Raw genomic sequence first — 25,656 nt, forward strand, 5'->3', positions numbered from 1 at the left:
ATGCTTAGTGCTAAGGTTTAGACTTATAATTATAAGTTATTGTAACTATAAGTTAAGAAATCCAGTTGCAGCATACTTATGGACAGTGTCAATCCTGAATGTATTGGATTTGTGACCATTAAGCTCATTTGCCTTCAGTAGCAGTAAAGAACTGCTGGATGAAATATAATTGCCTATGGTCTATTTTGGGGGAATCTTGTACAGTGGTACCTTGGGTTAAGAACTTAATTCATTCTGGAGGTCCGTTCTTAACCTGAAACTGTTCTTAACCTGAGGTACCACTTTAGCTAATGGTGCCTCCTGCTGTTGCCGCCATGCGATTTCTGTTCTCATCCTGAAGCAAAGTTCTTGACTTGAGGTACTATTTCTGGGTTAGGGGAGTCTGTAACCTGAAGTGTCTGTAAACCAAGGTAATATGTAATATGTTTAAGTTTTTGCTCTGCTAACTATACATTGGAATCTACTCTGGATCAATACTGAGTAGAATTCCATGGCTGCCGCTGCCACAATATTAGCGTTGAAATTAATTGCAGAGCTGAGTTACTTCATTCTTGAAGCGTTTAGCCATCCAATTACAGGCAGACGCCGTGTGCTCCAGAGCTCCACACCCCTGGTAAGGAATGACCATTCTTAGGATGACAGGGAGCCAACCTTCTTGGTGGTTTCTTGTAATGGGCGCTAAACCCACAGCCTTGTGGTAGGCCTGTTTACAAGCCTGAACATGTGCTCAGTTGGCTCTGGAGCAAGATCAATACCACTTCTGCTGCAGCCCTCAATTGGTCATTTTCATCAACCTCAGCTCCTCAGTATACCAAGGAGTAAAGTGGGATCTATGGCACCAGCAGCAATCGTGTCAATGACCCTACAAGCCTCGCAATTCCATAGTGAAACCACAACCTCAACCAGCTCTATCCACTGGGGGGTAAAACCCCAGAGCAGTCAGAAATCTATCAGATTCTATCAGTTTCTGGGAGAGGATCAACCTAACTGATCTCCCAGCCCTGCAGGGGAAAATTGATGCTGCAAGTCCAAACCTGTCTCCGGAGCTGTCCCTGGAAGCAGAGAAATGGAAGATCACAAACAAATGCAATATTTTGCTTGAATCAGATGTACAGGTTTATGAATGAATAAAACTGCAGGCTCCTCTTGCATCAAAGCCAGGCCTGTGTTGTGTGTTTACTACAGAGATGTGGAGCCAGAAAACAAGTCATTGGGACCTACTTGGTGCATGGAATTGGAAATGGAAAGAAATAGTACCTTGGGGTCTTAAAAATTCCAATCTTCTGAAAGAACAGCTTTATCACAACCAAAAAAATGTATTTCATGCTGGTGTGCTTTCATATTAGTAACTAACGGCACAGTCCCAGCTGCTGGGTGAAGATAAACCATGCTGGTTCATGGTCCAAATATCGCCCAAATGGGGGTTTAAAAAAACCAAACTTCTTACAGGTTAATGCTGAGCCAGTAGTTGTGACCTTAAACCTATTTGGATGTTCCACAATGTTACCTGTGATGAAATATTGCTGGCTTGCACCGGGACAACCTTAATACATCTTAGGATATGTGCCAATTTGTGTCATTTGGCTTTTGTGAGTTAGCAATTAAAACGTGAAGAGCTGGCTGTCGGCAATTGGTACGGCGCTTTACGAGAGTGTCCAATAAGGATGGAAAGAGGTTCATTCCACCTCATCAAAAGGATACCAGATACCTGCTTTTAAAGAAATGCCAACATGATAAATTTAAAAAAATCTTTCAAAAAAAATGATTGTAGCAATGACAGTGATGAGAAAAACAATGATTTTTTTTTAATCTGGAGAGCACAGAAGTCTAATGACTGTTAATAACTTACATTCTGCTGTAGATGAAAAATGAGACGAGCCTACAGCACTTGGTCAACAACCAATTTTTTCCCTGAATGCCTGCTTGAGGTTTTACGTTCTTACGTTCCTACAGAATTGTTCTCCGTGTAACGGTTTGCTGATAGGTCCTATGACTACAGGTACTGCCCCCTCCACACACCTTTCTTCAGCTGGATTGTTGGACAACAGCGTCCATCAGCCCCAGTCGGCCTGACCAATGGTCAGGTATGGAAAGAACTGTAGTCTCGCAACATATGGATGGCCACAGGTTCCCCACACCTGCTCAACCGAATCAAGAATGAACAAGAATACAATTCTGTATTGGTGCAAATTAAATGAAACGGCTGACTCAAGGAGTTCTGAAGAAACGCTTCTATGGAAAAATAAGATCAGGGCAATCGGCACAGATCTGTCAAGATAAAATAAAGCAGTATTCAAATCTGGGAGTGTATGGGACGCGGGTGGCGCTGTGGGTAAAAGCCTCAGCGCCTAGGGCTTGCCGATCGAAAGGTCGGCGGTTCGAATCCCCGCAGCGGGGTGCACTCCCGTTGTTCGGTCCCAGCGCCTGCCAACCTAGCAGTTCGAAAGCACCCCTAAGTGCAAGTAGATAAATAGGGACCGCTTACCAGTGGGAAGGTAAACGGCGTTTCCGTGTGCGGCTCTGGCTTGCCAGAGCAGCGATGTCAGGCTGGCCACGTGACCCGGAAGTGTCTCCGGACAGCGCTGGCCCCCGGCCTCTTGAGTGAGATGGGCGCACAACCCTAGAGTCTGTCAAGACTGGCCCGAATGGGCAGGGGTACCTTAAAAAAAAAATATCTGGGAGTGTATGTAGCTGTTCACCGTCTTCAGACTAGAGACTATGTGAGCAGATTCCCAACTTCCATACAGTTGCAGGTAGGAAAGCAAATTATCAGCATAATATTCTTCTTAGTGGTGTGCTACCAATAAAAAGATCATCAAGTCAGAAGGTACCCATGGAACATTATTTTCTCACAGCTGAACTTAAGATTTCATTATTTTCTCACAGCTGAACTTAAGATTTCAGCAGATTACCACTACCTCTTTAGAATGTATGCATACTGCCGTGACATAGAGATAATGCATCTGTGGAACTGGCTTCATTTATGTAAATTATTTACTGTTTTCTCTACTTTGTGCCTATGCTACAATTAAACTGTCATTTCACCATGTGTCCCAATGCACTGGTCTACACAAGATATAATGGTTTGTCTACTCCCAGATGAATCTGAACACAGATCTTGCCAAATCGCCCTGTTTCAACTTCCCCAAAGAAAACTCATACAGGTTTCTTGAATAATGTGGCAGTGAACTGCATTTGTATCCTCCACCCTTAACAAGTAAGACATTGTCAACCAGGAGTTACCTTTGTCATGGTTTGTGTGCTGTTAATTGAAAACTTAATTGCATATATATATATATATATATATATATATATATATAGCCATGTGGAAAAGAGACTATTTTAAACCATTCCACATGCCCACTGCCACCAGTAATGGATTGTTCTTGAGCAGCACTTCCTCATTTTTTCTCCATTTCAAGACACGTACCGTATTTTTCGCCCTATAGGACGCACTTTCTCCCCTCCAAAAATGAAGGGGAAATGTGTGTGCGTCCTATGAGGCAAATGCAGGCTTCAGGAAGCTATCTCTACAGCCCAGCAAGCTCCCAGAGTGATGCCGAAGCTGCGCTCTGGGATCCATTCTGGGGGCTGGAGCGGGGAAAGCTCGGGCTCCCCCCGCCCCAGCACCGTGCCTGGGGGGGGGGGGGAATAATTTTTTTCCCCTTTATTCCCCCCCCCCCCAATCTAGGTGCGTCCTATGGGCCGGTGTGTCCTATAGGGTGAAAAATACGGTTTTTTCTTCTTTTCTTAAGTGGGATTTGTGGGTTGCAAAGCTCATGCAGCTGTTTCTGGTGGCCACAATGTGTTAATTGCTTTGATGGCAATAGAAGGCTCATAGCTCAGTGGCAGAGCACATATCTTGCATTCATAAGGCTGAAAGTTCAGCCCCCAGCCCCTCCAGCTAGGGAGATGGGAGGTCTGAGAAAGTTCACGCATGACACCAAACCACAGTTTATTAAACTTAGGTTTGTTGAACTATAACATAGCATTCCACATGCCCACATGTGAACCCAGTCCAGCAGCTTAACTATGGTTTATTAAATATGGTTAATGGTCACTTGTTGACCAAGAATCACAGTTGGTTTACAAACCTTAGTTAACGTTAGCCATAGCTTAGTGTTATGTGAAAACCTGAAGCTCCTCCTTAACTACGGTTAAGGAACCATCATCACTCAATAACTATAGATCCACAAGTGGAGAAGAGCAAAAAAACTTACAAACTGCTCTTAAGATTCATCTGCTGTCACTGGTACTTTTAACTATTCTGTGATGTAATAAACCAAGTGATCGTCTGACAACTTAGGTTTAACTATGGTTAATCTTAACCCTGGTTTAGCATTATGTGCCATCCAAGCCATGGTCAGAGCAGACAAGCTTAATGGAACAAATGTTTGACTTGATCGTTTCATGTGGTTCAAATGCTTTAGAATAGTATTTATGGGAATCGAGACTGCCACCTGTTGTTTATAAATTGTTAAGATTTGATCTAACCTCTCAATCACCTTCAATTCTGGCAGTTTTACAGGAGAAATGCGAAGAACCAGTTCCTACTCTTTTGGTGTTCTCTGTTTGCTGCTCCAGGGCTGCAGCTTTTGAACTGAACCCACCGCTTGCAACCAATGAGCAATTACCTTTTCCCTCTAGTACAGAAGCAAATCTGTTAAGGATGACGTGTCAATTCAGGCAAAATACACATTTCTGCTGCAGAGCACACTGAATGCTGGGATGCATTTAGCTTTTGCAATTGCATACATTAAAAACAAATAATTAGGTTTATCCACCCCATGGTTTTTGTTTTATTTTTTGTTTAGTGCTGTTAACACTTTGCAACTAAAAATAAAGTAAGGCTCATTGTACAGTTGCAAAATTAAAGCCCAGTTCAGTGCCATTTCAATGCTAGGCTTGGAAACCACCCATTGATTAAGTTTATCTATTGCTTTCCCATAGAAACTGTGTTCAAACAACATACAGAGAAAACAGAATTAAAAGAAAACTGGGAAAAAAAAACCCTAAAATGTAAACATAAAACATGTTTAATAGATCTGAAGAAAAAACTAGGAATCCATCAAGATGCCATCAGGTAACGAATGCCTCTGTAAGAAGTATATAGGATTACGATGGAACATGGGCATAGCCGGGGGGGCAGCTGCCCCCTGATCAAGTAAAACGATAGAAATACTTAACTGACCAATCACATCGATTCTGCCCCCTAACAAAAGTTATTTCCCCCCCAACAAAATGCTGCCCCCTCTAACAAAAATCCTGGTTACGCCCATGCGATGGAAGGCATATAAGGAAGCAATATTTGCGGAGTGCCCTAGAAAGTAAGTTCAAGACAGAAGGAGCCACCACTGAAAAGGCTTTGGTGTGTATTGCTTGAGAACTGGGCTGAGCAAACAGAACCACAAGCAGAGAGCCCCACTGGAACGTCATAAGGTGTTAAAAGATAAACAAGGTGTTCGAAAAGGAACTATACACCTACCATATGTAGTACATTTTCCAAAGGTGTAATACTTACTTTTCGAACACCCTGTACAGTACAGTGGTACCTCGGGATACATACGCTTCAGGTTACAGACTTCGCTAACCCAGAAATAATACCTCGGGTTAAGAACTTTGCTTCAGGATGAGAACAGAAATCGTGCTCCGGCGACGCGGCGGCAGCAGGAGGCCCCATTAGCTAAAGTGGTACCTCAGATTAAGAATAGTTTCAGGTTATGAACGGACCTCTGGAACGAATTAAGTACTTAACCCAAGGTACCACTGTATATGTATTAAGGCACCTAAGGTATATAAGACCCAGGGCCATCTCACACTTTGAAAGTTCCCATGCTTCTTTGAGGCGAGGAAGCCAGTATCTGGTGCAAATGTGACAAGTACTGTGAAAATGCACCACTGCCACCCGATGCTCAAAACGTAAGGCGCCTTCCTAAGGGGAGTGTGACCTCATCTAGAAAAGGAGATTTCCACTATAATGGAAACAAAATTTAAAAAATCCTTCCAGTAGCACCTTAGAGACCAACTAAGTTTGTTATTGGTATGAGCTTTCATGTGCATGCGCACTTCTTCAGATACGTGTGCAAGCACACAAAAGCTCATACCAATAACAAACTTAGTTGGTCTCTAAGGTCCTACTGGAAGGAATCTTTTCATTTTGTTTTGACTACGGCAGACCAACACGGCTACCTACCTTTAACTACCCCTATAATGGGATTTAGCCTCATGATTAAGAGATCTTACAGCTGCACTTGAAGCCGACCCCAAACAAAAAGAGACCAAGGAGGCGTCCTTAACATACTGATGCCAGCAGTGATGTAGATAGGGGCTGTCGCGGGATCCAGAAACCCACAGCGTAGGGGGGACCCCACCACCACCATTGAAAAGAACCCTGCGCTTGCAGGTGGCGACGGGCGCCTGCCTCCTTCCCTTATCTCTATGGCTTGGAGGAAGCGGATCTTCGCGCCGGCTCCTCCCCCTCGCGGCTCTTCTTTTCTTTCTTTCTGCCGAACGGAGTTAGCTCCTCCCTGCCGAACCTTCTCTCGGCGGCGTTGATCCGTCCGATTCCCATTGGCTATGCAAAAGAGGGAACGTCGGGAGCGCCAATGAGCGGCGGCCACGGCTGGAATCGGGGATGCTTTGGGTGCCCTTAACCGGAGGGGAAGTCGCAGGAGCGTGGAGAGAGAGCGCAGGAGCTTGTTAAGAGTGCAACATGGGCGCGTTCGGCATGAGGCGGTTTCTGCTTGGTAAGGGGCGCGCGTGGGTGGTGGGGGAGGAGGAGAGGAAAGAGGAGCCGGGGCTTTAATTAATAGCAAGGTCGGGGAGGGTGGGGGTATTTGCAAGCTTATTAATAGGATATGGGGGAAGCCCAGGCCTGTTGGGCGGCTGTGGTTTGGGTGGGTGGAAGAAGCCAGCTCTATTGTCCAGGCTGAAAACGGGTCGTGGTTTCTATACCGTGCCCAGAATCATTATTTTGGATCATGGGAGTGATCAATATTTTGGATCGTGGGAGTGATCAATATTTTGGATCGTGGGAGTGATCAATATTTTGGATCATGGGAGTCATCAATATCTTAGATCATGGAAGTGATCAATATTTTATATCATGCGAGTCATCAATATTTTGGATCATGGGAGTGGGTGCGCCAAATTGCTTTCTTTTGAACTACGTTTTGAAACAAAGCTCAAGCATCCTTTTAGAAGAAGAGAGACGTTGCATCTTTCTCAATTTTTGCTGCTGGTTGGGGGTTTCCTTAGAGCAGGAACCTAGGAAGCTGCCTAATACAGAGTCAAACCAATGGTCCGTCTAGCGCAGGCATCCTCAAACTCAGCCCTCCAGGTGTTTTGGGACTACAACTCCCATCATCCCTAGCTAACAGGACCAGTGGTCAGGGGTGGTGGGAATTGTAGTCCCAAAACACCTGGAGGGCGGAGTTTGGGGATGCCTGATTTAGGGCTTTGCTGCGAAAGATCATGAGTGTACTGTATTATATGCATTTTTTTGTCCCACCCTTCCTCCCAGGAGCTCTCAGGGTTGCGTACATGATTTCTCCCCATACGTGTTCATTCTTGCAACAACCCTGTGAGGTAGCTTTGGCTGGTGGGTGGTCTAGCAAGCTTCATGGCTGAACAGGGTTTTCAACCTTGGCCTCCCTAGGTCACGGTCAATACTCCAGCCCAGCCTTTCTCAACCTTGGATCCCCAGATGTTGGACTACAACTCCCATCATTGCTAGCTAGCGGGGGGGGGGGGGTCAGGGATGATGGGAACTGTAGTCCAACAACATCCGGGGACCCAGATGGTTGAGAAAGGGTGCTCTAGCCAGTAGACAAGACTCACACCACATAATTGTTGCTTTGGTCCTGCTTGCACTTTCTTATTTTGATATAAGTCCTCTCAACCCCTGTGACATTCTTCAGCAGCAACCTTTCTCAGCTGTGGGCCAGTCCACTGTCCCTCAGACCATGTGGTGGGCCGGACTATATATTATTTTGGGGGGGGGGGATGTACGAATTCCTATGCCCCACAATTAAAGCAGAGATGCATTTTAAATAAAAGGACAAATTCTACTCATGTCAAAACACATTGATTCCTGGACCGTCCGTGGGCCGGATCCGGCCCCTGAGCCTTAGGTTGCCTACCTCTGCTCTTGAGTATACATTCATAGTTAGCACAGTGCAAGTAGTCTTCCTACTCCTAAGCAAACATAAAGGTTATGAGGTGGAAGGTGTGTCATCTCAAGTCGTCAGCCTATCCAGTTTGGTCATCCCTCTTAGTTATGCCAAGCTAGGCAAATACTCCTAAAATGCAACGCATAGAACAGACATTCCAATTTTCTGTGATGAGATCTTGTTAAAAGGGGGGGGGGTGAGGTGGAAATGGCTTGATGCTACCTGCTTTTGCAAAGGCATCTCCTTTCACATGTTAAAACAGACCCTTTGCTAGTTAAGAATAGAGAGAACAAGGATGGTCAGTCTGCTTTGCTGTGGATAACAGCTACATGTTTAAACACACCCCACTCTTTTCTTCTGGACTCAGGTTTTGGAAGAGATTAATGCTAGCAGGCAAAGTTCTTTTAGGTCTTCATAAAATAACCTGTTGGTTGGCATATGTTGGAATGATTCATCCATGTAGCTCACTCATGTGAAACCCATTAACTGTTTTATCCTGGAATCGTGCTCATGGGGCCAACTACAACTGCTGATAAGCAGGATTATTGGGCTGCAAACAATTAGCCTGGGCTCTAATAATACATACCTGCTAAAGACTGGATTTTTCAAAAGGGATGTGGTGCTGAACATAGAATTGTAGAGTTGGAAGGGACCCCCAAGGGATGATTCCTTGCCATGCAGGAATCTCAACACATGGTTCCCCATCCAATTTGAAACCCCATCCAATTTAAGACCCTGCTTAGCTTTGCAAAAGGGCTAGCAGTTTTATTGCTTAAGTCAGAGGTAGTTTTATTGCTGTCCTTTTAAAAAAAGAAAAGAAAGAAAGACAGGAAGGCATGTTGGGCATATTATTCTAGTAATGAACTACAGTTGAATTAACAGCCATATTTATTGGAATAAAGCCACTGCAAATGCATACTGGTGAAATGATATGTGGTGTGATAAATTGTGCCGGTTGGTGCAGTCAAGACTGGAAGCAGAAGTTCTTAGTGCCTTGAGTTTCGAGAAGCTTGAGATACAACACACATCTGTGCATGTCTGTGGTGTCTTAAGAGGATTGCAGCCTGAGCTGGAGTGAATCCAGTCTTTACAGAACCCTGACTTAGACTCCATGAAAGAATAAGCCACCAGGAGAATTATCTCTGTACAGCACCAACTATAGAATGATGTGTTGTCAGGAAGCGTACAAGACCTGCTAACCTGTAAAAGGGCACACAATGTACATGACACAAACCAGTTGGAAGCCCCCCTTGTGCTTTTAGCTCTGGTGACTGTGGTTGTGTGAAGAGAGAGGCAGCACCAAATTAATGGCAATGGGGGGGCATGGGTGTGTCACTTAGCCTAATAACAATTCTTCTCCTGTTGGGATTGGTGGTGCTCTCTGGCGTCACTTCCCCCCCCTGCTTTAACACGCATGAGTTCTCTTTGCCATAAAAGCAGCAACGGTGATGCTTGTCTCTCTGAAAGGATATTGACTTTTCTTCAAATTTTGCATTTTAGGAATGGTAAGCTGCTCGTTCTTCCTTGCTGTCAACGGCTTATATTCTCCCAGCGACGATGTTATAGAGCTGACACCTGCAAACTTCCACAGAGAGGTCATCAACAGCGACAGTTTGTGGCTCGTAGAGTTCTATGCACCATGGTGAGTAACGATCGAGCCACATCTTCTGGCGAATAATTACTGTTGGGGTGTGTTCTGTCTGCACCAACATTCACCAGCTTGGTGCGCTTGAAATGTTTTGGACCACAACTCCCATCAGCCTCAGACAGCCGATGGGAGTTGTAGTCCAAAATGTCTGAAGGACATCAAGCTCCTATGTGTGAGTGAGGAGCAGGGCTGCAACTTTCAGTCTCCATTTTCTTGCTGCCCATGTTCCTTCAGTGGCCAGTTGCACACCAGTAACAAGTGAGAGTTGGTGTATGGGGACCATGTCTGTTTAGAGTTCTTAGTTGCATACAGCCAGTGCATCATATTTGCAGGGTGTGGCCAGTGGTGTTATCATTTTTCCTCCACAAATGTTGAGCATATGTGTAGGTCAACAGTTGGTTTCCCCTCCTCTGAGAATGACAGCTACAATCACCCTTAGCCACTCCTCTGGAGGCTGCATATTCGCAATGGGTGGGGCACCCCATGAATACATGACATCACCCACACATAAAGCACAGAGCACCCCCTTCCTCAGCTGATCCCTGCATTGCCTCTTCCTCACTCACCTGATGAGCCAGGAGGGTTTGATCTGCATTCTCCATCATGGCAGGGAGGGTTCTGGTCATTCTAGACCAGGCACGTCCAACTCCCAAGAGACTGCGATCTACTCCCAGTATAAAATAATTGGCAGTGATCTACCCATTGTCATTGGAGGGAGGAGAGTGTATTTTTAGGCAGGGGCATTGGCCAGAGTTGGGGGGCAAGACTTGTTGAGCTTTTTTTAGGGGGCCTGACCTGAGATGTTGAGCATTTTATGGGGGGGGGAGAATAAAAACACTGACTATCACACGCAGCGCTACAGCAAACTTGTTTCCGCATTCCACAACGTTCTCTGTGTGAAAGAAGCAAGCAGAAGGTTACTGAAGTTTGGGTTATTCCTTCTGAGAAGCTGAGTACAGCTGGTTTAAACTGGTTCTGTTGTCTCTTTCTGTCAAGGTCATGCTGACTAGAATAGTGAGGCCAGACGGAGCCTGGGTTTCATTCTCTCTCTTTCTATCTCTGTTTCTGTAGCCATCAAGCCTCATCATTCTTACCCCTCCTTACTATCTGTCTTGGCATCCCCTTCAACTGGCTGCTTTTCATAGAGCTGGCCCTGCTGCCATTTCTCCTCTGCTGCCGTCTCTCCTCATCCCAGCTGCCTCTGTTGTTTTGTTTGCTCTCCCCCCCCCCTTTTATCAACACTAAAGACAGACACAAAAACCATCCTATCAGCTCCTGCTGCACCCACGCTCCGTGTCTCCACTTGCCACGGACGCACTGATACCAAACTATAAAACAAATGGAAACCCGTGGTGTTGCTTGAAATTCAATGAATGTTCTTTGCGTTCCCTATTCCTGCAAAATATTCTAAGTGGCTGGATTCCTGTGCACCTTTGGTTCAAAAGAGTTCTTAAATCTCTGTGTGTGTGTGTGTGTGTGTGTGTGTGTGTGTGTGTTTTCTTCTTCCCCTTTAAGGTGTGGCCACTGCAAAAGACTGACACCTGAATGGAAGAAAGCTGCAACAGCACTGAAAGTGAGTAACCGCAACAGGACATTTCTAGCTCAGCCTTCTGTAACCTGGTGGCATTGTCCCTGATTCCATTGGCCATCCTAGCATGGGATAATGGAGGCCAGTCTGTGTTGACTGGCAGCTACAATCCAGGGTTTTGGACAGGAGTGTTTGCAGCCCTGCCAGGGCGTGGACCTGGCAAAGCACATGCCCTACGGCGCTGCTGTGGCCTTTTTCTCTCTTGGTCTTTGGAAGGTGGCTGTTGTTGGCTGCCTTTTGTAACACACGTTTCTTATTTGCTTTGAACAAGCGTATTGTTTTGCAATCTTCATTTTAAACACTCTGGAGCCTTAACTTGACAGTTTTGCGATTGCAAAAGTGGCGTGTGCGATGTCCCGTTTCACACAGGAGAGCTCCCTGGTTTGTAAGGGAGCATTCAAACCACAGTTTCCCGAGTCAGATGCAGCTCAGCAAAACTAGGAAGTCCCCTTTGCTGCTGGGTGTGCAAGGAGAAGCGAAGGGAGTGCTTTAGCTTGTTGCTTGTTCTTGCTACAATAAACCATAATTCCTTAGAGTTGTTACATTGTCTGAAGCGGGCACCCCCAAGACTGTAGGCTACTAAGCAGTACAGTCATGCCTCATGTTACGTCCTCTTCATGCTACGTTCTTTCAGGTTACGTCCCGCGGTGACCCGGAAGTACCGGAAAGGGTTACTTCTGGGTTTTGCTGCTCGTGCATGTGCAGAAGCGCAAAATGACATCATGTGCAGAAGCAGCAAATCGCAACCCATGCGTGCACAGACGCAACACTGCAGGTTGCGCTCTTTTCATGTTGCGAACGGGCCTCCGGAACGGATCCCGTTCGCAACCAGAGGTACCACTGTACTTTTATTTCATCTTAAATTCTTCTTACCTTAACTGCATCATTGTAGCAATACCTATATAATTCTAGATGAGGCTTCCTCAAACTCGGCCTCCAGATGTTTTTAGCTTACAACTCCCATGTTCCCTAGCTAGCAGGACCAGTGGTCAGGGATGATGGGAATTGTAGTCTCAAAATATCTGGAGGGCCGAGTTTGAGGAAGCCTGTTCTAGATCTTCTCCATCATGTTATCCTGTGATCAGGATGGTTAACACCTACTAAAATTCAAGACTGACCCCATCAATTCATCATTCCTCTTATTACATTTAAATGGAGAATAAGTTTCATACAGCTCTAATTCTCATTTTTGGAACTTGGTAAAAGTTACTCTCTTATGAACTAGAAATAGTTTATTGAAATCAGCTTTATTAATGTTCAAGCCAAGCACATACTGTGTGTTCATGAGCAGATTCCTTGACTTACCACATTCATCTGGGCAAAATTTAATGTGTGACATCCTACATAGAACCCTACTAACCCCTCTCAACCCCATTTTAAAGGTGGTGCTTAGTTTTCATTCTCAAATGGATCAATCCTACCTCATCTGAAAGTCTCTTTTTTGCAGGGTATTGTGAAGGTTGGGGCGGTGGATGCAGATAAACATAATTCCCTAGGTGGTCAGTATGGTGTCAGAGGATTCCCCACTATCAAGATATTTGGTGCCAACAAGAACAGACCAGAAGATTACCAAGGTACTTCTGTAAAAGTGGTGGTTTTTACTAGGATTGTTGAGTCTTATACACTTAACTCGGTGTTTCCCAAACTTGGCCCTCCAGCTGTTTTTGGACTACAACTCCCATCACCCCAGTTAGCAGGGCCAGTGGTCAGGGATGATGGGAATTGTAGTCCAAAAAAAAACAAAACAACCCCAGCTGGAGACCCAAGTTTGGGAAACACTGATTCACTGATGAGCATATTAAATGAAACTTCTTCTAGCCCCCTCTTGTTTCCTAACTAATCAGGCCATGTATTGTAAAGGTAATCATCACACCTTCTCATTTTCTTGTACTAAAATCGCCAGAAGTGGGCGTGGTGGTTAGGGAGTCACAGCTGAGAGAGGAAGGGGTAGCTGTTCCCTCCCCAGCTGTGTTCTTTTGACCCTCCTTTATTGTAACTGGGCTTGAGAGAAGGCTGTTTTCAAGCCTACTTGCAAGGAGGCAGGATGTTCCACTGCATCTCATCTGTGACTCATTCCTTCTGGCATCTGTGCTTTCTCCCAGTGCAGCACTGCAGTTTTACTGCCTTCTTGGTGACTGTTGGAAGGCTCCATCGCATCACAAGACAGTGCTGACAGAATCTGACATGGAGCCAGTCTAAACATTCCTGCCGTCTTTCTCTTACATTCTTAGGGGGCAGGACAAGCGACGCTATCGTTGATGCTGCTTTAAGTGCCATCCGGTCAATGGTGAAAGAACGTCTTAGTGGCAGAGGAGGTGGCCATAGCTACGGAAAACAGGTACGTCCAGGCAGAAAGAAGCAACAGATTGTTTCCTTTCGTGAATGTGTTTTCTAGGCACATCCCTCAAGATATAATTGGAGAGTGGTTTGGTGGGGATTGGTCTGCATTAAAAAAAAATGCTTAGTGTATAAGGATTTTAAAGAACTTTTTAAAAAAATAAGTCTGGGAAGGTAAGCTGTTGTAAAGTGCAAAGCAGTGCAGTGTGTTTGCCCATTTAAAACTAGAACATAATCACACGTGGCAAACTTAATGCACGTTGAGGAGTAACTAGCAGGATTGGTCTTTTCCTATGAAGTATTTGTGGCACATTGTGTAAGTATCAAAGTATCAAAATACATTTAGGTGGGGAGTAGCGACGGCAGAAGGTTAAGTGGGGGAAATAAAAGTGTGTTTTGGGATCGATGGCTGGCAAAGAATGAAATAGCAGACGGGGGGGGGGGGGGCAGGGATGGAATTGAAATGCTTCTGGATCTTAGTGGCATCGCCCATTCAAGGCTTGCAAGGTAAAAAGTCCCATCAGTTGTCATCTTTATGGACTTTCCAAAACTAGTTATTCACCTGGGCCAGGTGGCCAAAATCGTACCCACCAGATGTTGGTGGACCACAGCTCCCCATCACCCCTGACCATCGGCCACTCTGGCTGGGGCTGGTTGGTGTTGGGAGTCCCAACAACATGGCCGGGAGGGGGGGGGTGGAGTGGCACCACATTGGCTACCACTAACCTATGCTTTTCAAATAACTCACATGTTTTGCGATCTAGGCTTATCGTTTATGTTGTTTTTGTTTTATTTTGCATCCATTTATTTTTATTTTTTTCTATCAAAAAGAACCATTTTGTGCCGCTTTCTTCAATTCTGATACTGCTGTTTTTGTCTTAAGTGAGCCGCCTAGAGAATACGTTCTGTTGGGTGGCCATATAAACCTAGTTAAAATACACAGGAACGAAAGCAGGTTTGTAAATCAATTAAATAGTAAAGATGCCATAGGGCAGGCATGTCCAAGTAGGCTGCGATCTACTAACCCAGTATAAAAAACCGGCAGTGATCTACCACACTCTCCCATTGTCATTCCTCAACTTAAACACATAATATTTGGCTGAGCGGTGGCGCTGTGGGTTAAACCACTGAGCCTAGGACTTGCCGATCAGAAGGTCGTCTGTTCGAATCCCCGTGACGGGGTGAGCTCCCGTTGCTTGGTCTCTCCTCCTGCCAACCAAGCAGTTCGAAAGCACGTCAAAGTGCAAGTAGATAAATAGGTACCGCTCCGGCGGGAAGGTAAATGGCGTTTCCGTGCGCTGCTCTGGTTCACCAGAAGCGGCTTAGTCATGCTGGCCACATGACCAGGAAGCTGTACGCCAGCTCCCTCGGCCATTAAAGCAAGATGAGCGCAGCAACCCCAGAGTCGTCTGCTACTGGACCTAATGGTCAGGGGTCCCTTTACCTTTACCTATGATAGAGAAATAATAAGAAATGATAGTAGCTTCCATGAAACCTGAAACATTCATTATACTATAAATCAATATATTTTTTTAAACACCTGCTTGCCTCCGTCGTTAGTATGACACCTGGCCTGGGTCTGCATTTTGTTAACCATCTATTAGATATCATGTGAGTCCTGAGTGAGAGCCAGCTTCAGAGAATCCTTAAGGTGTTTATCTGTCATGTTGGAACGTTGCTTACTCTTCATCATTTTTAGATATGAAAATGCAGATTCATGCAAATAAGTTGAACCAAAACATGAGTGTAGAATTTCACTGCATCTTCTCAAATTAGAAAATTTTTGTCTAGGCACAAACCTCCAAAATCATTTTTCTCTTGCACGGGCCTTCAGAAAAATGTCATTTTTCAGACTTAGTATCTCATTTCCAAGAGCTAGTTTGCGCAATGAGTAATTTTTACTGATAGTGACTGCAGTTTCTTTTAATGTCCAAATCGGATTTGAATGGAAATGACATGTATTCTACAATTGATTCAATTTTTTGGAAGTCACCAAATCTCTTTTTGAACTCCTGAATAACAGAACCAATTTTGGTCACATACTTCTCTGTTTGAAAAACAAAGGCAGGATTTTCCCCCCAGATGGTCTTGCATGTTAGGAAAAGTGACCAGAGGTATTGATTGTAAGGTCAGCCATCATTAGTTTAAATTTGGTTCTGTAGGATGAAACTATGCTCATCAACTCTCCAATGCATTTATCTTTAGTTTCTAGGTTCATATTACTAAGTTTACCTGTGAAAACTGCAAGGAAAGCCACATCAAACAACCACTCTTCGTCTTCTAACTGAGCGTACTCATCTCCCCTCTCCTTCAAAAAGGATATTATTTCTTTCAACAAGCTGTGAAATCTTAGCAAAAATTTGTGCCTACTGAGCCACCTGTGTGTAAAATTACTTCTGGTTGCCCTTCCTCAAGAAAGAGATTGAAAAGCTGCCTTTGAAGTGATTTTCCACGAATTGAATTTAAAATTTAAAAGCTATGTCCATGACATTCTTTGCGATCAGTCTCTTGCTTGCCAGAACTTGCTGGTGAATGATACAGTGATATGCAAGGAAGTCAGGGAAATCGCCATGCTGTCGACAAAAGGCAATAAATCCATTAACCTGACCTGTCATGGCTTTTACTCCATCAGCAGTGATGGCAGCAAGGATGGAGGAATAGAAAGAATTCAATATTTCCTGACCTGTAGTTCTTTCTCTTAAAGAAACCATCCCAAGTAGTTCTTCTTTGGTGCCGAAATCTTCAAAAATCATATGAATAAAAACTAGCATCTGAGCCGTGTCGCTGATGTCTGTAGATTCATCCACTTGGCGTAAAGAAAGCAACACAATTGGACACATCTTTCAACAGCTGTTCATTTATATTTTTACACATTTTTTTTTCCATTCACCGCACAACCGTGTTTCTCGATGATCTTGGATAGCAGCTGTGATCTCCTTTTTTATATTTAAAACCTTCAAAATGATGATCAGCTATTGCAAGAAAACACTTATTTCACAAACACTCCCTTCGGTGAAAGGTTTGCCATTTTTAGCAATCAGGTTGCTCACCTTGAAGGATGAAATTGGTTGCATTGTTAGAATGTGAGCTGGATTTAGCTAGTCATTGTTGCTGAGCAGCTAATTTTGATTTAAGTGCTTTGAGCTTAAGTTTACGTATTTCACTTTTGAGTGGAAAATCAACAGCCAATTTACTACAGCGGAGAGCATTATAGTGGCGTTCCAACTTACCCTTTTTTGGTAAGGACACTGAGGCGTTACAAATTAAACAACAACACTTGTCTTTCACCATCACAAAGGAATACTCAATTTCCCATTCGTCGTGAAAATGATAACTTTTGGACTTCTTTTGGGCACTTATTTTTTCTTACAATAGGGCCTAGGCCTTCTGAAATAATTGATTTAAAAACAATGACTGTGCAAAGACGGTAACAAGAAACTATGCCTCACATTTAAAGCGCAAGGAATCACATCTTCCCTTTCCAGGTTTCGGAAATGAGAATGGCATGTATTGGTTCCCAAGCCAAGCAATTGCTGTTTATGGTTTTTCATCTCTCGTAAATTTCTTAAGAGACCTGTTTGCAGTCAGCAACTAGCAAATCATTATTAATAGTAATACTGGTGATGATAATATAATAATGGTGTATATAGCTTTATCGTCTTAACTCAGCGAGACAGAATGCTACCTGCTTTGGAAAGTGTGACAGCCTTTGAGCTACCAGATACCCAGACAAGAAGGAAAACCAATTCAGCTTTTCCATCCTTCACTCGCTTCTGCGGGATCTTCTTTTTTCGCTTGTGCTTAAATTCATTCCCCTCAATTTGAGAATGGAACAGTCCACTGCTCCCACTGCCTAGAACCCCCTTATCTGTGAATGGTACAATCCAGTTCCTTGCCAAATCCAGACAGTGATTAACGCTGCAGAATTTGATTGGCTGGCAGAGTGTTAACTGTACTCCAGTGCCATTGGTCGATGCCTCTCTCGACTCCTTCCGTGGCCGATCTGCTATTGGGCATTAGACTTCAGGAAGCGTTCCCTTCTCTCGCCCCTCCGAGGTCATTCAAGTTAAATAAATAAATAAATAAATAAATAAATAAATAAGCGTAGAAAAGGAAGGGGTGGAGGCCTCGCAACCTAACCTGCTAGGCGGCTAGAAGAGGCTCATTTTCAGCCAATCATTGGCAGTGCTTGGTCACCCTGGCAGTCAGCCCGCAGAAATAAAATGCAAGTTATTAAAGCAGGTCAGCCTTAACCATACATATATTCTCCAGTGATAAGCATCAGTGACGCTTGATCGACAGACATCGAAGACCAATACGCCGGGAACAAAGCCGATTTGCTTTCCTTTGGGGCCGGAGCTCCACCAATGGCGATGGCAGCAAATTAAAGGCAGGCTGCATGGCTGTAGACGCAAGGCTCTTCTGGGAGTGGCACAGCTGCCAACTAATGGGGAATATGAGCGGGAATGGCAGTGCCGTGACTAAGAGCCAATGAGAGACTTTAAGGTTTGGGGGGGAGGGGAGGGAGGCAAAAGTTCTCTTTCTGAGGAGGAAAGAGGACACACACAAAAAATACCACCGTAGTGCGATCGACCAAAATCCATCTCACTATCAACGCGTTGGACTGCCATAGAGTACAGTGGTACCTCAGGTTACATACGCTTCAGGTTACAGACTCCGCTAACCCAGAAATAGGGCTTCAGGTTAAGAACTTTGCTTCAGGATGAGAACAGAAATCGTGCTCCAGCGGCGCAGCAGCAGCAGGAGGCCCCATTAGCTAAACTGGTGCTTCAGGTTAAGAAGAGTTTCAGGTTAAGAACGGACCTCCAGAACAAATTAAGTACTTAACCCGAGGTACCACTGTACCGTCTTCTGGGGCCATACTCCTGTGTGAATCATGTGACCCACGCAAGATCGTGGCACCGAAGGATGTACTTAACCTGAGGTACCACTGTATAGACCAAGGATAGCGAACATGGTGCCTGCCAGAAGATGTGAAGATTACAGTTCCCATCAGCCCCAGCCAGCATGACCAGTGGCCAAGGATGATGGGAGCTGTAGTTCAGCAACACTTGGAAGGCCCCACATTGGCTGCCCTGGCATAGATACATGCAGAGAACGCTCCACAGACTTGTAGCTTACAATTGCAACTCCCATGTGCCCATGTGGAGTGACTACTGCTAGACTGCGGCAAAGGCGTTCAAACTAAATTTGAGGCCTTTTGTGTTTTGAACTACAGAGCAGCCGGGAAAGCGGTGGCTCGGGCAAAAAGGATGTGATTGACCTGACGGACGACACCTTCGATAAGAATGTCTTGAACAGCGAAGATGTCTGGCTGGTAGAGTTTTATGCTCCTTGGTGCGGGCATTGCAAAAAGTAAGTGGATTGAAGGCACCGTTTACTTGCTACAGGTGCAAAGTACGAGTCAAAATTTCTCGGCGGGTGTCTGAAATGTTTATTCAGTACTCCGGTGTAAGGGCAATCCTATGTATCATATCTGCTCAGAAGTGAACCCCACTGCAGTGGAACTGAACGCATGGACAGTGTAAAGGATTGCAGCCTAAATTGCTCTTCAGCTTGTGACAGCTGAAAATGATGAACATCTTCTGCTTCCCTTATGCTGGGGTTTTCTCTCTTGATTTCAGTGCAGTCCCCTTGGTGCCAGTTACCCTCATGTTCTCCACAAACAAGTCTGGAAAGCTCATAGCTTACAGAGCAGGGGTGGGGAACCTGTGGCCCTAGACATTTAGGAACTATAACTCTTCCTCATTCCTGACCATTGGCCATGCCGGCTGGGACTCGTGGTAGAGGTGGAGTCTGACAACCTCCTGAGGGGACCCCCTTTGCTTTTACCCCTGGTTTAGTCTCACTCTTATTTCAGTTGTGACAAAAGGTGCTTTAAAATATTAAGATTTTGGATGCCGCTGCTAATTAGTAAAGGTAAAGGGACCCTTGACCATTAGGTCCAGTCGTAGCCGACTCTGGGGTTGCAGCGCTCATCTCGCTTTATTGGCCGAGGGAGCCAGAGTACAGCTTCCGGGTCATGTGGCCAACATGACTAAGCCGCTTCTGGCGAACCAGAGCAGCGCACGGAAACACCGTTTACCTTCCCACCAGAGCGGTACCTATTTATATACTTGCACTTTGACGTGCTTTTGAACTGCTAGGTTGGCAGGAGCAGGGGCCGAGCAACGGGAGCTCACCCCGTCGCGGGGATTTGAACCGCCAACCTTCTGATTGGCAAGTCCTAGGCTCTGTGGTTTAACCCACAGTGCCACCCGCGTCCCTTCGCTAATTAGTAGTGATTTTGTTTTATATTAAAAAAGGAACAAACACGCAAAAAAAACCTTTCTTCCCACAGTTTAGAGCCAGAATGGGCAGCAGCTGCAACAGAAGTGAAGGAGCAGACAAAGGGAAAAGTGAAATTGGCTGCTGTAGATGCTACAGTGAACCAGATGTTAGCAAGCCGATATGGGGTGAGTTGAGCAGAGCGCTGTTCTTTTCCTCAAAATACATGAGGGTTTAAAAGATACTTTATTGATAAGCACTTTGCTTCAGCGAGTTAATGTACTGCGTTTTAAAACAAGCAGCGAGAGCACAGCCAGTTTCTTACATCCCATGCCAGGAATTAGTAGTATTTTTTAAATGCAGGTATATGTGCTCGGACGTCGCTCCTGCTATGCAGGAAAGCAGATTTATGTAGAAAGTGTGTAGCCTCCCAGTGGCTATCGCTGCTTTGTCAGGTTTGTGGCTCTGATTTCTTACCATTTGAAACCTCCCAGATCCGTGGGTTCCCGACAATAAAGGTCTTCCAGAAGGGAGAAGAGCCCGTCGATTATGAAGGTGGAAGGACGAAATCGGATATTGTTGCTCGCGCTCTAGACCTGTTCTCAGATAATGCTCCACCACCTGAACTCCTAGAGGTATTCTTGTCCTGATAATCTGATGAAATGAAGCAAACAGGCCATGTAGGAAGAGATCTCATCTGCATGGCCAACTCATTGTAGAATGGGATGGGACAAGGGAGCATGTCTTGGGGAGAGTGATGGAGCTAGATGAAGAAGTGTGCTTGGCCAGATTAGGCCTGTGACACAGGTTTCCCCACGCCTGCTTTAACCATTAGTAATTTCATGGGTGATGAGGCATGTGTGTGTTTCTCTCTCTCAGATTATCAATGAAGATGTTCTGAAACAAACTTGCGATGCTCACCAGCTGTGCATCATTTCCGTCTTGCCCCATATTCTTGACACAGGTAAATAAAAGCGAGAAAAAGCTTGTTGTCTCTCTCTCCCCACCCACCCCACCCCAAATCGTGTTTGTAATAAGTGCCTCAAACACTTTTGCCCTTCCCCGTCTTGTCATAACAGGAGCCGCAGGTAGAAATTCCTACCTGGAAGTCATGCTGAAATTGGCAGATAAATACAAAAAGAAGATGTGGGGGTAAGTCACATCAAAACGCATAGAAGGGAAGAAATGCTGCCAGACCCGTTACTTTTTTAGTGGGCGGGTCATTTGTATTCTGCAAAAGAACGTGCCCGATTCAGACATGCAAAGGCAGCTATTATTATGAACGTAACATGTGGGAAAGGCAATAACTCAGTGATAGTGTATTTGCCTTGCATGTGGAAGGTCTTAGTTCAATCCCTGGCCTCTCCAGTTAGAGCCAGGAAAGTTCCCTGCCTGAAACCCAGCAGAACCTGTTGCTAGTCAGTACACTGCAAGATAGAGCAATGCTCTGACTCAGGATTATGCAGCTTCCTATGTTCAGGGGATCAGGGATTAGGATTGGATGGTATGACTGCACACTCCAGCCAGCTTTCTCTCTCTCCCTCCCTCGCCCTTGTCCTGCTTTGGTGTTCCATTTCACGAGCATTAACCAAGGTGTCAAAGCAAAGAAAGGAAAAACTAGTTTTTTTAAGGCATACAGATGTGAACTGACTTTCACATACAATGGCGGTGATGTGTGGTTTTTTGCCCCCCAGGTGGTTGTGGACGGAAGCTGGAGCTCAGTCTGATCTTGAAAACTCCTTTGGAATTGGAGGGTTTGGCTACCCAGCCATGGCAGCCGTGAACGCTCGGAAGATGAAATTTGCACTACTGAAAGGATCTTTCAGCGAGCAAGGAATTAACGAGTTCCTAAGGTACAGAAATATCTGTGTACGTTTTGCTCCATTTGATGGTATCCAAACGGCAAGAACCATATGCCTTTTCCCCTCAAGGTTTGGACACAAGTTGTTGTTTTGCATTGGTAGAAGAATTCTACTGGACTTGAAAATCATTCTTAAGAGTTGCTTTTTATTTTCCCATTATATCGGAGCTAATTTTTACATGAACCCTTTATGTGTGCTTTAACCTTTTATGGGTCCTTGGTTTTGCGTAAACCTTCTGAGCGTGTTAGGTAACTGTTTTTTAGGTGCAGTAAATGAAACAAGGAGACCATATATTGCCCACTGGGTGGTGGAAAACAATTATGCCAAATCAGACTTGCTAATGGTTTGGTATTTTTTCACCCACTCAAAAAAACAAAAGCAAATTCTAAACATGACGGAACCTTCTCCTTTTAGGGAACTCTCCGTTGGTCGAGGGTCCACAGCACCTGTAGGTGGAGGGGCTTTTCCAAAAGTTAACACAGTAGAGCCATGGGACGGCAAAGATGGCGAGGTAAGAAGTGCTTTCTTGAACTGTGCGCATCAGAGCATTTTGTTTTAGTGCTTGTTTGGGGATAAATGGTGCTCTTTTGCAATCCACTCCATAGGTTGTGGTTTTGGATGGGGCATTCTGGGTGTCTTCCCCCAGGCTGCCGTTACCAGATCAGATTTAATAGCATTGTAAATATCTGTTCTGTCTTCACGTAGACTATGGATAGCCAGCCTGGTGCCCCCCTTTTGTTGCCGGACTACAACTCGAGCCATCTGTCACTATTGACCATGCTTTCTTCAGCTGATGGCAGTTGTTGTCTGAAGGAGTACTACATTGTCTGTCATAGACTGCTAAAATCCCAATTCTCATTGTTCGTCTATAGCAGGCACATCCAACTGCCAAGAGACTGCAATCTACTCCCAGTATAAAAAAAACAACTGGCTGTTATCTGCCCATTGTCATTGCCAGGAATTGTTGAGCTTTTTTAGGGGAGGGATGCCCTTTTTGAGGATCGGTGAGGACCACACAGGCGATCACTCTAGCAATCGACCTGTTGGACATGCCTGGTCTATAGTATTGCCATGTCTCTCCTGCTGTTTAGCTCATCAGAAAACCTCTTTTTTCCACTTGTAGTCAGTCTCTCTCATATTTCTTTGATTGCAGTTCTCTTTTAAAACTTTCCGCCCGTTTTTTGGTCTTATAAACTGCTATAGATGGTTTTGGCAACTTCCCTGCGTGTGATGCTCTATTAACAAAACTCTTGCAACAAACCACTGTGCTAAATAAAAGAGTACTCTCTCAATATATACCTGGTAACTTCAGTTTATAAATGTCTCTGGTTAGCGTTTTCTACTTGCTGGTGGCATTGAGAGTGAAGCAAGTTCACAGGAAAACTGAACCACCTTCCAATATCAAAGTTTTAATGAGCTGCATACATCTTTGTGTATGAGTAAGAGCTGTCTGTTCAAGGGCTGCCAACGTGGTGCAGTTCAGCTGTTTAGGACTACAGCTCCCATCAGCCTCAGGCAGTATAGCCAATGGCAAGTGGATGGTTGGAGTTGTAGCCCACAATGCCATAAAGGCACCACTTTGGCTCTTCTTGCTCTAGTTAAATTGCAAAAGTTTATCCTCTAATTTGAGGACACATTTAATAAGGGTGTTGGTCGAGGTGCACAAACTGAAAGGTAGCTAAACCTTTGTTTTAAAGCAAAGAAATCTCCTGCAACAATGGCGTGCATAGATAAGAGTCTTACAGTGGTGCCTCACAAAACGAAAAACTCGCAAGACGAAAGAGTTTTCCGTTTTTGAGTCGTTCCGCAAGACGAATTTCCCTATGGGCTTGCTTCGCAAGACGAAAGCCCATAGGGAAATCTCCGGGGACCTCTTTTAAATGCTGGCGGTGGGGAGCAAAGCCTTTCGCCCCCCTCTGGCATTCAGAAGAGGTCCAGGAAGGCCGGCGGGGGCCGAAAGGCTTTGCTCCCCACCGCCAGCATTTTAAAAGCGGTCCGGGATAGCAGGGAATTGCGCTGCGCTATCCCGGACCGCTTTTAAAATGCTGGCCGTCGGGAGCAAAGACTTTTGCCCACCGCCAGCCTTCAGAAGAGGTCCTGGACCTCTTTTGAAGGCTGGCGGGGGGCAAAAGTCTTTGCTCCCCCCCCCCCCCCGCCTGCCTTCCCGGGACAGCGGAGACTTCTCCGCTGTCCTGGGCGATCTTAAAACGCTGGCGGGCAGCAGCGAAGCCTTCACTGCCGCCCGCCAGCATTTTAAAATCGCCCCGGGACAGCGGAGGCTTCGCTGCCGCCTGCCAGCATTTTAAGATCGCCCCGGGACAGCGGAGAAGTCTCCGCTGTCCCGGGGGCTTTTAAAATGCTGGCGGTCAGCAGCAAAGCCCTCCTGTCCCCGGAGCTTGCGGGGCGGGAGGTGGGGAGAAGGGCTTTTCTTCCCACCGCCAGCCTTCAGAACAGCCTTCTGAAGGCTGGCGGTGGGAAGAAAAGCCCTTGTCTCCCCCACCCCCCCAGCCTTCAGAAGAGGTCGGGGGACAGACTGTCCCCGGACCTGGTCTGAAGGCGGTTTCCATAGGAACGCATTGGTTGATTTTCAAAGCATTCCTATGGGAAACCGTGCTTCGCAAGACGAAAAACTCGCAAGAAGAAAAAACTTGCGGAACGAATTAATTTCGTCTTGCGAGGCACCACTGTATTTGTGTGTTGGCCATGTGCGTTTGAGCTTCCTGTCATGGTTCGAGCACACGGTTTCTGAATTCGTTCAAAGAAGCACATGGAGACACCAGTTGATGCATCTGGATACCTGTAAACTTGATTCACACTCTTGCTTGGTTGCCTTACAGCTGCCAGTCGAAGAGGATATCGATCTCAGTGATGTAGATCTCGATGACTGGGATACCCAGAAGGACGAATTGTGAGAGCAGGAAGACACTTTGTTCCTTGAGAGACTTTGAGCAGTAGTTTGATGGAACATCTCTTTGCATCCCACGGATACTCCAGTGGCCTTTTTGCCGAGAGACGCCCCCTCGGCCAGCTGCCGTAAGCACTGTTGCAAGTGAACTGTGTGCCTCTCAAGAAAGCCCATCTTTAAAATTCTGTGAATTTTTTTTTGTATCGAGTAAAATTGATTGTATCCTGTGCAACAGATTTTTGCGGGGGGCGACGCTGATCTTTCATTGAAATACTCCTGTTTTAGCTTTTCTCCAGCTGGTATGTGGTTGACCGTGACTCAAGACTTTGTTTAACTAGTTTTAAAACGTGATCTAATTCTCTCCCCCTCCCCCTCAAAAATGTAGGTTATGCCAGCCTTCATTTCAATGAAAGAATAAAACAAATATTTTTGACACACAGTGTCAGTGTTGTACATTGTATGCAGCACTATCTTCTGATAAACAGCACAGTGTTTCTGGTGTCATTACGTGGTAAGCGCTTAACAGCACCAGAGGAGCTATTTTACTTTGGATACTTCAGTTTCATCTCACCTTTTTGGAGCCTTAACAGGTTTACAGAAGCACCATATTGCTTGAAGGTGTCCTGGGGGGAATGTCTGTTGCAGGCATAACTCTTAATGGATGTTACTTGGAGTTGGAATCTTCTAGGAGTAATGTTGCATTGATGCTGGTGATACGGAAAAGGAGCTGATCTGCAGTGACTGCTTAACAGTTATTTCACAGGAAGAAAAGGTTTCCTAATACAGCATTCCTATTGTCTGATACAGAACCAGGTAATCCAGGTTGATTTGATGTACAGTGTTTGGCTTTTTTTTTC

At 45.2% G+C, this 25,656-nt stretch overlaps 1 protein-coding gene across 2 annotated transcripts in view; it reads left to right on the forward strand.

Annotated features, from left to right (window-relative positions):
* Positions 1 to 25,234, forward strand: part of PDIA6 (protein disulfide isomerase family A member 6) — a 152,396-nt gene extending 127,162 nt beyond the window's left edge. Inside the window, exons 1-13 of one of the 2 annotated variants that reach the window (XM_028722528.2) lie at positions 6,577 to 6,746; positions 9,672 to 9,813; positions 11,335 to 11,392; positions 12,855 to 12,981; positions 13,639 to 13,745; positions 18,984 to 19,120; positions 20,106 to 20,220; positions 20,527 to 20,667; positions 20,912 to 20,996; positions 21,112 to 21,184; positions 21,727 to 21,885; positions 22,309 to 22,405; positions 24,732 to 25,234. In XM_028722528.2, the coding sequence (XP_028578361.2) occupies positions 6,713 to 6,746; positions 9,672 to 9,813; positions 11,335 to 11,392; positions 12,855 to 12,981; positions 13,639 to 13,745; positions 18,984 to 19,120; positions 20,106 to 20,220; positions 20,527 to 20,667; positions 20,912 to 20,996; positions 21,112 to 21,184; positions 21,727 to 21,885; positions 22,309 to 22,405; positions 24,732 to 24,806 (1,350 nt within the window). In that variant the 5' untranslated portion in view covers positions 6,577 to 6,712 and the 3' untranslated portion in view covers positions 24,807 to 25,234. Of the gene's footprint in view, positions 1 to 6,576; positions 6,747 to 9,671; positions 9,814 to 11,334; positions 11,393 to 12,854; positions 12,982 to 13,638; positions 13,746 to 18,983; positions 19,121 to 20,105; positions 20,221 to 20,526; positions 20,668 to 20,911; positions 20,997 to 21,111; positions 21,185 to 21,726; positions 21,886 to 22,308; positions 22,406 to 24,731 lie in introns of those variants that run through there. The other variant, XM_077926349.1, reaches the window with a different exon arrangement.
* Positions 25,235 to 25,656: the final 422 nt, after the last annotated feature.

This window comes from Podarcis muralis, chromosome 3, assembly GCF_964188315.1.
Source record: "Podarcis muralis chromosome 3, rPodMur119.hap1.1, whole genome shotgun sequence".
Classification (NCBI taxonomy): Eukaryota; Metazoa; Chordata; class Lepidosauria; order Squamata; family Lacertidae; genus Podarcis; species Podarcis muralis.